At 43.8% G+C, this 14,430-nt stretch overlaps 1 protein-coding gene across 1 annotated transcript in view; it reads left to right on the top strand.

The window, feature by feature from the left end:
• SPATA17 (spermatogenesis associated 17) overlaps positions 1 to 14,430 on the top strand; it is an 892,647-nt gene that overhangs the window by 568,497 nt on the left and 309,720 nt on the right. Inside the window, exon 2 of the mRNA XM_073553344.1 lies at positions 13,241 to 13,330. Within this exon, the coding sequence (XP_073409445.1) occupies positions 13,241 to 13,330 (90 nt within the window). The remainder of the gene's footprint in view (positions 1 to 13,240; positions 13,331 to 14,430) is intronic.

The following is a 14,430-nucleotide window of genomic DNA, read 5'->3' as shown; positions in this document are numbered from 1 at the left end:
ATGTATGTGTGTATCACCAACCAATCACGAAGCATCAGAGTGGGACACGGATGGAGAGCGGGGCTGCGGACGGATACAGCAGTACGGTGCATGGAGAGCGGGGCTGTGGAGTAAGAGTGTGGGGCTGTGGAGAGAGAGAGCTGGGCTGTGGAGGCACAGCGAGACACGGATGTAGAGCACGGCTGTGGAGGGATAGAACGGGACGGTGGGTGGAGAGTGGGGCTGTGGACAGATAGCGTGATGGTAGGTGGAGAGCGGGACTGCGGAAGGAGAGCGTGTTGGCAGGTGGAGAGCGGGGCTGTTAAGGAAGAGAGCGGGACCCACAGTTAGGTACTATGCCCAGGCAACTCTGGGCTCTTCAGCTAGTCTGTAATAAAGATGTATTTTTTGACAGACTCCCATGTACAATATAAATCATCCTTTACAATACTTACCTACGTATGGCGTTACAGATGACACCAAGGAATATTCCAAGGAGGAATATGATGATGGTGAAAACTACAACACATATGATGACTTTAGTCCAAGGGATCTTTGAAGTATCAATACCATCCTCTGAAAAAAGTGAAAAAGAAGAGAGAATACTTATATATTATCTATATATCCAATAACTTGTCTGTAATTCACTGCCATTATTATTGTAGCAGTCCTATAAAGGGAATCTGTCACCAGGCTTTTGCCATCTTATCGGAGAGAACCATAATGTAGAAGCATAGACCTTCACTATAGCGATGTGTCAATTACTGGACTGTTTCAATAGAATCACTGTTTTACCAGCAATCGATTATCACTACAGGACAACTGGTCTTGTGCCTCCTAGTCCAGCCAGACCTCCAGCAATATGCAATGTAAGCACAAGCTGTGGCGGGGTTATACACAGCTGAAAAACTGAGCTCTGCTCAATCTGCAGCAGAGAAAACTGTGACTCTTTTATATACAGTGCCTACAAGTAGTATTCAACCCCCTGCAGATTTAGCAGGTTTGATAAGATGCAAATAAGTTAGAGCCTTCAAACTTCACACAAGAGCAGGATTTATTAACAGATGCATAAATCTTACAAACCAAAAAGTTATGTTGCTCAGTTAAATTTTAATAAATTTTAAACATAAAAGTGTGGGTCAATTATTATTCAACCCCTAGGTTTAATATTTTGTGGAATAACCCTTGTTTGCAATTACAGCTAATAATCGTCTTTTATAAGACCTGATCAGGCCGGCACAGGTCTCTGGAGTTATCTGGGCCCACTCCTCCATGCAGATCTTCTCCAAGTTATCTAGGTTCTTTGGGTGTCTCATGTGGACTTTAATCTTGAGCTCCTTCCACAAGTTTTCAATTGGGTTAAGGTCAGGAGACTGACTAGGCCACTCCAACACCTTGATTTTTTGCCTCTTGAACCAGGCCTTGGTTTTCTTGGCTGTGTGCTTTGGGTCATTGTCTTGTTGGAAGATGAAATGACGACCCATCTTAAGATCCTTGATGGAGGAGCGGAGGTTCTTGGCCAAAATCTCCAGGTAGGCTGTGCTATCCATCTTCCCACGGATGCGGACCAGATGGCCAGGCCCCTTGGCTGAGAAACAGCCCCACAGCATGATGCTGCCACCACCATGCTTGACTGTAGGGATGGTATTCTTGGGGTCGTATGCAGTGCCATCCTGTCTCCAAACGTCACGTGTGTGGTTGGCACCAAAGATCTCGATCTTGGTCTCATCAGACCAGAGAACCTTGAACCAGTCTGTCTCAGAGTCCTCCAAGTGATCATGAGCAAACTGTAGACGAGCCTTGACATGACACTTTGAAGGTAAAGGTACCTTACGGGCTCGTCTGGAACGGAGACCATTGCGGTGGAGTACGTTACTTATGGTATTGACTGAAACCAATGTCCCCACTGCCATGAGATCTTCCCGGAGTTCCTTCCTTGTTGTCCTTGGGTTAGCCTTGACTCTTCGGACAAGCCTGGCCTCGGCACGGGAGGAAACTTTCAAAGGCTGTCCAGGCCGTGGAAGGCTAACAGTAGTTCCATAAGCCTTCCACTTCCGGATGATGCTCCCAACAGTGGAGACAGGTAGGCCCAACTCCTTGGAAAGGGTTTTGTACCCCTTGCCAGCCTTGTGACCCTCCACGATCTTGTCTCTGATGGCCTTGGAATGCTCCTTTGTCTTTCCCATGTTGACCATGTATGAGTGCTGTTCACAAGTTTGGGGAGGGTCTTAAATAGTCAGAAAAGGCTGGAAAAAGAGATAATTAATCCAAACATGTGAAGCTCATTGTTCTTTGTGCCTGAAATACTTCTTAATACTTTAGGGGAACCAAACAGAATTCTGGTGGTTTGAGGGGTTGAATAATAAATGACCCTCTGAATAAACTTTTCACAATTTAGAAAAAAATTAAACAAAGAAATAACATTCTTTTTTGCTGCAGTGCATTTCACACTTCCAGGCTGATCTACAGTCCAAGTGTCACTATGCCAAGTTAATTCCGAATGTGTAAACCTGCTAAATCTGCAGGGGGTTGAATACTACTTGTAGGCACTGTAAGTCTATGGGACTGTAGGACCCAGCAACACGATTAAAAATATGGGACCGTAGTTTTGCTAAATTATGTCTCAGGGATGATGTCATATTAATATATAATAGATGTAATGGACAATATAGAGATCTATCCAGTGGCTTAGGTAGAGGCTGACGAGTCCTGGTGAAAATATGTAACCTGGGCCCCCACCTGCATATTTGTCAGATGTGTGGTCCTTTGTGGCATTCCAGATCCTATGAATCTCTGACAGTGGCATTTAACACGTGCCAGTAGAGGGGGTGTCATATCACAAGCTGATCGGCGTGTCCGTGACATGATCGTGGGGTAACGATGGGTCGCCATAACAGCCGAGGGTCTGCCGAAGACCCCATGCTTGTTGTGAGGATCCTCTTGGGAAAGTCAGCCTGTAGCTGGCGTTCATAGGAGAACATGGTTTTAGCTATAGAGAGCAGTGTTTATCCCCTGCTATGTATAGCACAATCAGCCGGACAGTGGCAGCGTCAAGTCCCTAAAGAGGACTATGGAGTACAGTAAAAATACAGTAAGAAGAGAAAAAAGTTAAGTAAAAATTAAACGCTTAAAAAAATAAATAAATAATTCAAAATACCCATTTCTTATCGCTGCATTTGTAAAAGTTCGATCTATCAAAATCTAAACTAAATTTGTCTGATCAGTAGACTACATAATGAGAAAAAAAAATCAAAATTGCCAGAATAAAATATTTTGGCAGCCGCAACATTGCAATAAAAGACGATAAAAAAAACCCATAGTATCTACCCCAAAAAGGTATCAGTAAAAATATCAACTCAGGGCGCAAATAGTAAGCCTTCACCTAGTCTAATGAGGTTTACTCCATAATATGTGAATATTTGGAAAAGTACTTACCTGCTGGGGTCGTATGCGTGGGCAAGGGATCATGGCGCTGGTTGATGAGAGGCGCGCCTTCCACAGATGCTAATAGCAAACTCACGATTAGAAGAAATCGAAAGAGCATTTCAGCTTGGAGAAATATCGCTGAATGTGTAACACACAGGGAGTTATCGCTGAATGTGTAACACACAGGGAGTTATCGCTGAATGTGTAACACACAGGGAGTTATCGCTGAATGTGTAACACACAGGGAGTCTTGTCAGACAAAGCCTCTTCCTGCAGCGTCACTCCTTATAACCACACATTCCGTGATGTCACAATGGAGATCTCACTGTGACATCACGAGGAGCGGAACACCAGTGATGTCACAATGGGTCAGATAAAGGATAAACAGCGTATGCACAACTTCAGAAGGTGCTCAAGTAGGGCCCCACACCATACATGAATAATAAAGAAAACTTGGCACTCAACTTCTAGAATATTTTTTTGGATTTTTTTAATACAGCCAGAAAATAATAGACATTTCGGCCTCACTGGCCTTCATCAGTAACAGACTGCAGTATAGTAGTTAATCGCATTCAGTGCGGTAATAGAAGTGACACCATAGTCACTTTAAATGTGCCTGGTCATGCACTAGGCGCTGGGCATGGAACTTGAATCAAATAGTACCTGGGTGGGTGGGGGTGCCATGCAGACATCAGCGACCCAGAATCCACTGTGACACAGCTGACCAACAGTGGATTCTGGGTCGCTGATATCTGCATCGCACTGAATGCAATTAACTACTATACTGCAGTCTGTTACTGATGACGGCCAGTGAGGCCGAAACCTCTATTACAATGGGTCAGATAACTGCAACTACTCAACAGGGAGCAGCTCCCTCCATCTATATATGATTAATAGAATATTATTGTGTAAGGACCAAGCCGCGTTAGAGGATATTATGAATGTATGGGGGCCACACAGAGAGACATTATTCATGTGTTGGCCACAGGGAGACATTACTATTACTGGGCCACATAGGGTGGCAATATTAACTCATCATGAACACATAGGTGGACAGTTTTACCAGATGAGTGCCACATATATACTGATACCTTCCACTATTCGGTCATTATATGGGGGCACCAGCAGTGTTAGTACAGTGATTCCTATTAATAATCACTATAATGATATGATTTGGTCACTATTTGCTGGTCATACGGTCATGGTGTAGCGGCATAATTTGTTTCTTGTATGTAGTAGTATTGGTACACTGTGTGCAAAACTACTAACCCCTTTACCCCCAAGGGTGGTTTGCACGTTAATGACCGGGCCAATTTTTACAATTCTGACCACTGTCCCTTTATGAGGTAATAACTCTGGAATGCTTTTATGGATCCCAGTGATTCTGACATTGTTTTTCTCGTAACATATTGTACTTCATGTTTGTGGTGAAATTTTATTCATATAACTTGCGTTTATTTGTGCAAAAAACGGAAATTAGGTGAAAATTTTGAAAATTTTGCAATTTTCCAATTTTTAAATTTTTATACCTTTAAATCACAGAGATATAGCACAGAAAAAACTTAATAAGCAACATTTCCCACACATTTACTTTACATCCACATAATTTTGTAACAAAAATTTTTTTTTGTTAGGAAGTTATAAGGCTTAAAAGTTCACCAGCGATTTCTCATTTTTACAACCCCATTTTTTTTTTCGGGATCGCATCACACTTTGAGGGGTCTATATGATAGAAAATACCCAAAGTGACACCATTCTAAAAACTGCATCCCTCAAGGTGCTCAAAACTACATTCAAGAAGTTTATTAACCCTTTCAGTTGCTACAAAGGAATTTTTTGAATGTTTTAAAAAAATGAACATTTTTTTTCACAAAAATATTACTTCAGGTCCAATTTTTTTTTATTTTACCAAGGGTAACAGGAGAAAGTGGACTGCAAAAGTTATTGTACAATTTGTCCTGAGTACGCAGATACCTGATATGTGGGGGGAACCACTGTTTCGGCGCATGGCAGAGCTTGAAAGGGAAGGAGCTCCGTTTGACTTTTTCAACGCAAAATTGGCTGGAATTGAGATTGGACGCCATGTCACGTTTGGAGAGCCCCTGATGTGCCTAAACAGTGGAAACCCCCCACAAATGACACCATTTTGGAAACTACACCCCCGAAGGAACTTATCTAGATGTGTGTTGAGAACTTTGAACCCCTATTGGCTTCATACAAGTTTATAATGTTCAGCCGTAAAATTAAAAAATCATATTTTTTCCACAAAAATGACCTTTTCATCCCCAATTGTTATTTTCCCAAGGGAATCAGGACCACAAAAGTTATTGTGCAATTTGTCCTGAGCAAGCTGACACCCCATATGTGGGGGTAAACCACTATTTGGGCACATGGCAGAGCTCGCAAGGGAATGAGCGCCGTTTGACTTTTTCAACGCAGAATTGTCTTGACGCCATATTGCATTTGGAGAGCCCCTGATGTGTCTGAACAGTGGAAACCCCCCACAAATGACACCATTTTGGAAACTAGACCCCCTAAGGAACTTATCTAGCTGTATGGTGGGAACTTTGAACCCCCATGGGCTTCACATAAGTTTATAACGTACAGCCGTAAAATGACAAAATCATATTTTTTCCACAAAAATGAGCTTTTTACCCCCAATTGTTATCTTCCCAAGGGAAACAGGATGCCAAAAGTTGTTTTGCAATTTGTCCTGAGAACGCTGATACCCCATATGTGGGGTAAACCACTGTTTGGGCGTATGGCAGAGCTCGGAAGAGAAGGAGCACCGTTTGAGGCAAAATTGACTGGAATTGAGATCGGGCGCCATGTCGCATTTGGAGAGCCCCTTATGTGCCTGAACAGTGGAGACCCCCCACACACATGACCCCATTTTGGAAACTAGACCCCCCAAGGAACTTATCTATATGTGTAGAGCACTTTGAACCCCCAAGTGCTTCACGGAAGTTTATAACGACCGGGCGTGAAAATAAAAAAATATTTTTTCCACAAACATGATCTTTTAGTCCCCAATTTTTTTATTTTCCCAAGGGTAACAGAAGAAATTGGACCCCAAAAGTTGTTGTCCAATTTGTCCTGAGTACGTGATACCCCATATGTGGGAGAAAACTACTGTATGGGCACACATCGGAGCTCGGAAGGGAAGTAGTGATGTTTTGGAATGCAGACTTTGATGGAATGGTCTGCGGGTGTCATGTCACGTTTGGAGAGCCCCTGATGTGCCTAAACTGTGGAAAACGCTCACAAGTGACCCCATTTTGGAAACTAGACCCCCCAAGGAACTTATCTAGGTGTGTGTTGAGCACTTTGAACCCCCAAGTGCTTCATAGAAGTTTATAACGCCGGGCGTGAAAAAAAAAATCATATTTTTTCCACAAACATGATCATTGCAACCAGGGGCGGACACTGACAGCTTGGGGCCCCTGTGCAAGAAATGTGTCTGGGCCCCCCTTCCTTTTGTGGCATCAAAGTTACATATATATACTGTATATATACTAGCTCAAAAGCCCGGCGCTGCCCGGACATAGTAACTAACTGTGGTTAGTTATAACAAATTATAATTATCCTCCATCCCATAGTCCCGTGCCCATATACCCATCATACATATCCACCATCCCATAGGCCCATGCCCATATACCCATCGTACATATCCTCCATCCCATAGTCGAGTGCCCATATACCCATCACACATCCTCCATCCCATAGTCGAGTGCCCATATACCCATCATACATATTCTCCATCCCATAGTCCCATGCCCATATACACATCATACATATTCGCCATCCCATAGTCGAGTGCCCATATACCCATCACACATCATTCATCTCATAGTCCCGTGCCCATATACGCATCATACATATCCTCCATCCCATAGTCCCGTGCCCATATACCCATCATACATATCCTCCATCCCATAGTCCAATGCCTATATACCCATCATGATACAGGAAAGATGTATATCTTTGTACCGTGTTAGCCAATAGATAGTAGATTAGTCTAGCCTGATGAAGAGACCTGAGTAGTCTCGAAAGCTTGCAATGTGTTACCATCTTTTCAGTTAGCCATTAAAAGGTATCAACTACTGAGGACTCTCAATCCTGAATATTTTTATATACCCATCACACATCCTCCATCCCATAGTCCCGTGCCCATATACCCATTATGACATCATCATCATGGCAACCGTTATGACATAACCGTCACCATTGCAACCTATTAAGACATCATTGTCACCATGGCAACCATCGTGACAGCATCTTCGCCATTGCAACCTATTATGACATTAGCATCGTCATGGCAACCATTATGACATCATAATGAGGGGCGGGGCTTGACACACACACTTTTTCCCCATTATGTAGATAGGGGCAAAATTGTTTGGTGAATTGGAACGCGCGGGGTTAAAATTTCGCCTCACAACATAGCCTATGACGCTCTCGGGGCCCAGATGTGTGACTGTGCCACATTTTGTGGTTGTAGCTGCGACGGTGCGGATGCCAATCCCGGACATACACACACATACACACCCATATTGAGCTTTATATATTAGATATAGCCACACACACATACATGTATATATTACATAGTCTCCTTTATTATGTATATTGCTGTCCCTTACACAGTCCTCTCTCTTGTTATGTACAGCACCGTCCCTAAATATTAGATTATATAAAGCCCTGTTTTCTGTTTTTTATTACATACCGTCCTGTCTTGTTAGCTGTATAATGCAGTGATGGCTGATGGAGCATGGGAAAGCGTCCTTTCTAATGGAGGAGCTGATTGACTGGTAGTCTGGTCACCGGCTCCTCGATCAGCAGTCATTTTATACCTAAAAAGATAGGGGACTATGTATTAAAAGAAGGTGCTGTGAATAACAAAATTAACAAGAATGCACTATGTAAGAGACAGCACTATACATAACAGCAGAGGAAGCTATATAATAAGGGACGGCATCATATATAACTGGAGAGGATGGTACGTAATAAGGGACGGTGTTCTACATAATAAAAGAGGAAACTATGTAACTAAGGATGGTGTGATATAGAATTAGTGAGTACACTATATGCTAAGCGACTGTATTATACATAATAAGTATGTACACTATATACTAAAGGACTGTGTTAGACATAATAAGCGATAATGTCTTCCTCCACCTCCCCCTGTTCCTAAGGCCATTATAATCCCCCCTTCCTCCCATCCCAATCCCCCACACCCCTCATTGTCCTCCTCCCCCAGATCCCATTATTTTCCTCTCCCCCACCCCATCATTACCCTCTTCACCACCTCCATCATTTTCTTCTCCCCCACCACTATCTTTGCTTTCTCCCCCACCACTCCCATCATTGCCCATTCTCCCACCTCCATCATTTCCTCCTCCACCACCCCCATTATTGCCCTTTCCACCACCACCATCATTGCCTTCTCCCCACCACCCCATCATTGCCCTCTCCATCACCCCCATCATTGCCTTCTCCCCATCACTGCATTCTCTCCATCACTCCCATTATTGCCTTCTCCCCATCACTCCCATCATTGCCTTCTCATCATCACTCCCATCGTTGCCTTCTCCATCACCCCATCATTGCCTTCTCACCATCACTCCCATCATTGCCTTCTCCATCACTCCCATCACTGCCTTCTCCCCATCACCCCATCACAGCCTTCTCACCATCACCCCAATCATGGCCTTCACCCCATCACGGCCTTCTCCCAATCACCCCATCACGGCCTTCTCCCCATCACCCCATCATGGCCTTCTCCCCATCACCCCATCATGGCCTTCTCCCCATCACCCCATCATGGCCTTCTCCCCATCACCCCATCATGGCCTTCTCCACCTACACACACACATACATACATATACACACACATAGATACATACACATACACACACACACATCTACACACACACACAGCAGTGACAGCACCTCACCTGTCCGTGTCCGCAGCATCACCGCCTCCGCCCTCCGCCTGCTTCCGCGCTCTGGCACACCGGCGGCGCCGGTGAATGATGACGTCATTCAGTGGTGCTGCTCTCTGTGTCAGAGACAGGAAGCGCCGGCTCCGGGCAGGAAGGATCCTTGCAGCTCCGCTGCTATTTTCTGTTGCAGGCAGCGGAGCTGCTGGGATCGCTCCCTGCCCGCCGCACATGAGGGCAATCTGGCCAAGGGCCCCCTGGAGCCTCGGGCCCAGAGAAACCGGCCAGATTGCCCTCATCATTAGTCACCCTGCAGAGCCTCCCTGGAGCCTCTGGGCCCTGGTGCAGTCGCACCGGTTGAACTGGCGGTATGTCCGCCCATGGTTTGGAATTTTTAGCCATTATTAGTGTAAGTTATTGCTCTGGCAGCAGTAATTGTCCTGTAACAGACGCTGTGTGAGTGGTGACACTGGCAGGAGTGTGAACAGGGCTCTGTAATACTGTGACCAGCCCTCCTTGGTGGAAAATACCTTCATCGGACTACAACTCCCAGCATTCTATCAAACAAACAAGATCATATAGATATTTTTAAGTTTTGGAAGGCATTTTGTCAGCAAAGTTATAACCAAACTTTATTCAAAACACTTACATGTCAGTATGACAGCTTGATAAAAAAAATTCTCTTTGTTTTTATTTATTTATTTTTTCCAGCGTTTATTTTTTGATAAAAAATAACCCTGCAAGACGATCCTCAATGTCAGTACAATTACAGCGAGGCCTAGTTTGTGTAGTTTTTTTTTTTTTTTTTAAACATTTTAGTGGCTTTTGGATTTTTTTATTAGGGGGCACTTAAACTATGGGTTAAATAATTTTAGATTTTGATCCCTCCAAAATGCATCATATGAGTTTATTTTTAAAATGTTAATTACTTTTTAACGTTCTATTATTATTATTTTTTTTTTATTCCCTTGGGGACTTGAACCTTTGACAGTTCAGCAATACGTAAGAAAACTTCTGATCTCCTGTGGAGCCCAGCCGGTGGCTTCATGGGAGCACCAAGATGGCACTAGGGGACCTCTGTCGGCGACTTTTCAGCTCCCCACCATCTTGTCAGGGAGGGGGTGGATTGGGTAGTATAAATAAAAACGTCAGATAAAGCCGCAAAACATGAGCCCTCGCTCAGCTCCAGATCCCGAAGAACGGAAACGCTGAGGGTCTCGAAAAATGACGACAAACACAAAAATTTTTCCTAAAAATGTTGGGAATTTTTTTTCACCATTGAAATAATAAAGAACCTATCCATGTTTGGTATCTGCGTACTTGTAGTGACCGGCGGAATCATATTATTGGGTCAGTTTTATCATATAGTGAACAATTGTATAATTGCACTTTTTTTTGCAATTTCGCCATACAAATTTTTTTCTCCCCGTTTTCCGGTACCCCATGTGGTAAAATCAGTGGTGCCATTGAAAAGTACAACTCGTCCCTCAAAAAACCAAGCCTCCATACAGTTATATTGACGGAAAAATAAAAAAAAGTTATGACTCATGGGAAGAAGGGGAGAAAAAAATGGAAAATCGCCCAGGGGTGAAGGGGTTAAAAGCATTTTTCCATTTTCCCAAATAGATATCATTGGAGAGTCCTTGCAGATACAAGCGCTTTTGCAATTTACTGTTGATTACATTTTTCAGCCGTTCTCAAGATATTAACATTTTAGTTTTGTTTACAGATCGTCGCCTCGGACACCGACCACCGCTGCAGTCCGACCTGTAAGCACGGCACTGAAATGTGCCAAATGGGCAGGGCTTACAAGCTCTTTTCTGTTGAGCTTGTAAACACTGTTCTGAAGCTGTCTGGGAGTGCGCTGCCACCTGCTGCTCTCTGCCAGCTTCAGAGCAGTGGTGACGAGTTACTCCACAGCAGTGGTGGTCGGTCGCTTAAGCAACGAGCTGTAAAAAAAACAGAAAAATGTTAATATCTCAGGAGCGGCTGCAAATTTTAAAATCAATAAATTGCAAAAGTGCTTGTTTTTACAAGGTTTATCTGGCAGTATCCAATTATGATGATGGGATTAACCCTTTAAGCATCTCGCGGGGTCAGTAAAGGGTATTTTCTTTAGCATTTGTACAAATAGGACAATAAGGGGCTGGCGCCTGTCCTCCAAACAAACGTTCATCCTGTAGCTTCTAAAGTGTGTGGCCTCGTTCACATAGGTAGCTGTGGGTACAGTAGGGAGAGGAGCATCTGCTAACCTGGTACAGGTTGGTATTCCTACTGATGCGGAGACTTCGGACCTTCAAGTTTTCATTAGTGTATTCATCTTACCCTCCAAAAACATCTCCACCCCTGTCTACAGGCCGTGTGCGGTATTGCGTCTTTGCGCCATTCACTTCAGTGGAGCAGAACTGCAGTACCAGCAATAACCTGTAGACACAAGTGGCGCTATTTTTGGAAAAATCTGCCTTGTACAACCCCTTTCATGGGGGGGTATGTGATGATCGCCGTTATAGCAGGTGGCTGTGTCACTCATTATAGTAAGTTGCCGGAGGTGTCACCTGTGGTTGTCATCATTGGGGCACTCTACTTTGTTTAAAAGGTATGTCCCCTTTCAGAATTTTTTTTTCTATAAGCTCCATTGGCAGTAAATAAAACCAAACAAACTCTTGTTTACTCACCCTCCCCGGGTCCAGTTACTAAGGCAGAGCTGCAGCCAATATTAGATACTCAGTGCTGGATCCGGGTATCGGGAGTAATGATAATAATTTTATTTCTATAGCGCCGACATATTCCGCAGCACTTTACATTTCAGAGGGGATTTGTACAGACAATAGACATTACAGCATAACAATAATCACATAGATCATAACAGATACCAAGAGGAGTGAGGGCCCTGCTTGCAAGCTTACAGTCTATGAGGAAAGAGGGAGACACGAAAGGTGGGTGGTAATATTTGCTTTCATTGTACGGTCCGGCAATCAGTGTTATAAATCGGGTGTTCATGTAATGCTGCATGAACCGGCAATCAACCAGTATGTGTAACAGTACAGACATAGAGGGCTATTAAATGGAGAAGAATGTGAGAACAGATGATATGAGGGTCCTGGTTTTGAAGAAAATTTTGTATGGGCAAAACAGGGATAGTTAGATAAATGTGTTGAGGCGGTAAGCCAATCTGGAAAAATGCGTTTTAGGGCACGCTAAAAACTGTGGGTATTTGGGATTATCCTGAGTAGTGCATTCCAAAAAATTGGCGCAGCACGTGAGAAGTCTGGGAGGTTCGGATTATTGAGAAGGTTAACATCAGGTCATCAGCAGAACGGAGATGAAAAATAAAATGCAAAGAGAGGCGCAATGAGTGTACCTGTGTTTAAATTAATTCCCTAACTGAATCGACAGGGTGCTCACCTTACAGGGTTGTGCCACCCTTGCACAACCACGGTGTGAATGTGAATGGTAGTTGGGGAGCGTGTCCTCGCAACCCAGTAGGGCACTGTACATGGCTATCAGCAACCTCCGCTCTCCTGGTCAGTCCATCTCTCACCGGCTTCCGGATGTAAAGTTGAGACCGATCCCAGCCGTAAGTGAACACCAAGGATCCCGGAGCTTCCCAGCAGAACGGAGGGCACGGGTAGGGTGGTAGACTGAGAGGATGGAGGAGATGTAGGGTGGTGCTGAGCCATGGAGCGCTTTGTGGGTGATAAGTTTATATTGAACTCTGGAGTGGATGGGTAACCGGTGTAATGACTGTCACAAGTTAGAGGCATCGGTGTAACGATTGGTGAGGAATATGATCCTGGCTGCACCATATTTGGTGGCACTTTGAACTCTCAGGAAGGGGTTTCAGCGATATCTGTGGTGGTTACTGTATGTAATTATATGTCATCTTTCCTCTGTAGAGATGCCGAGGAGAACAGAATGAAGGAATATCAAGCAGCAGTGGCGATCCAGAGCTGGTTTCGGGGATGCAGGGTCCGGGGCTACCTCAGGTGAGGGGTTTAGTCAATTTATAGTCATGTAAGTTTGTAAACTTTATGAATATGGATGTCATAAAGGGAGGCCCACCGAGGGAGCATCTGGAAAGGCTGGACCTAGCAGCATAATCTCCCATTCATGTCAAAGAACATATTGTAATACCGCATTTACCCTGTAGTGGTCACTGCAGAGAAATTGTGCTGTTGCCCAGAGCTTAATCAATATTTTCCAGATCATCGGTTCAGCTTGTTTAGAAAAAGGAGCGTTGCCCAATTACACATAAAAAACTTGAACAAAATTAACTATTTTACATCCTGATTTAGACCATATGTCCGTGAGCTTTTCAGCTGTGTTTTTTTTGCACTGAAAGAAAAAATAGCAATCTGCTCTGGTTAGTGCATTTCTGCAGTATTTTCCCCTTTTTAATGCATTTTTGGTGGAGATTTGAAGCAGCGAACTTTTAATGCTTTTTTTTTAGTGCAGAAGCATTTGAAAACATGGAAAAAAAAACATCTATATAGGTGAGTGCACACGCTGCGGATTCACCTGCGGATTTTTCCGCGTGGATTTGCAGGTAAAAACGCATGTAAAGTGACCTGCGGTTTTCCTGCGGATTTGCCAGCGGTTTTCCCCTGCGGACTGACACCTGGACAATGGAACAGGTGTCAAACCACTGCGGAATCCGCAGAAAGAATTGACATGCTGCGGATTTAAAACCGCGGAAAAATCCGCAGCATGTGCATTGTGGATTTGAAATCCCATTGGCTTACATGGTACTGTACCATGCCTGCGGAACTGCTGCGGATCCGCAGGGCCAAATTCCCTACGGATCCGCAGCAGAATCCGCAGCATGTGCACACACCCTAAGAGCAATTGTAATAGAAAGTGGAACACGATTTAAAATCTATTTTGTGGCCTTTTATGGTTTTAAAGGATGGAAAAAAAAGTGTAAAAAAACCCACCACATTTTTCATTAGATTTTCTCCTGATATCCACCAAAAAAATGCAAATAAACAAATGACAATAAAATTCGGCTCCACGTGTGACTTAAAACGGAGGCAAAAATTATTTGAATAACAAAAAAAAAACAAAAAAACTTTACAACTGTTAAAGC

The sequence above is a fragment of the Dendrobates tinctorius genome, unplaced genomic scaffold (assembly GCF_039654945.1).
Source record: "Dendrobates tinctorius isolate UK_male_01 unplaced genomic scaffold, ASM3965494v1 ptg000201l, whole genome shotgun sequence".
Taxonomy (NCBI): Eukaryota; Metazoa; Chordata; class Amphibia; order Anura; family Dendrobatidae; genus Dendrobates; species Dendrobates tinctorius.
Note: the sequence above shows the minus strand (reverse complement) of the source record. Positions and strands in the feature narration are given on the sequence as shown.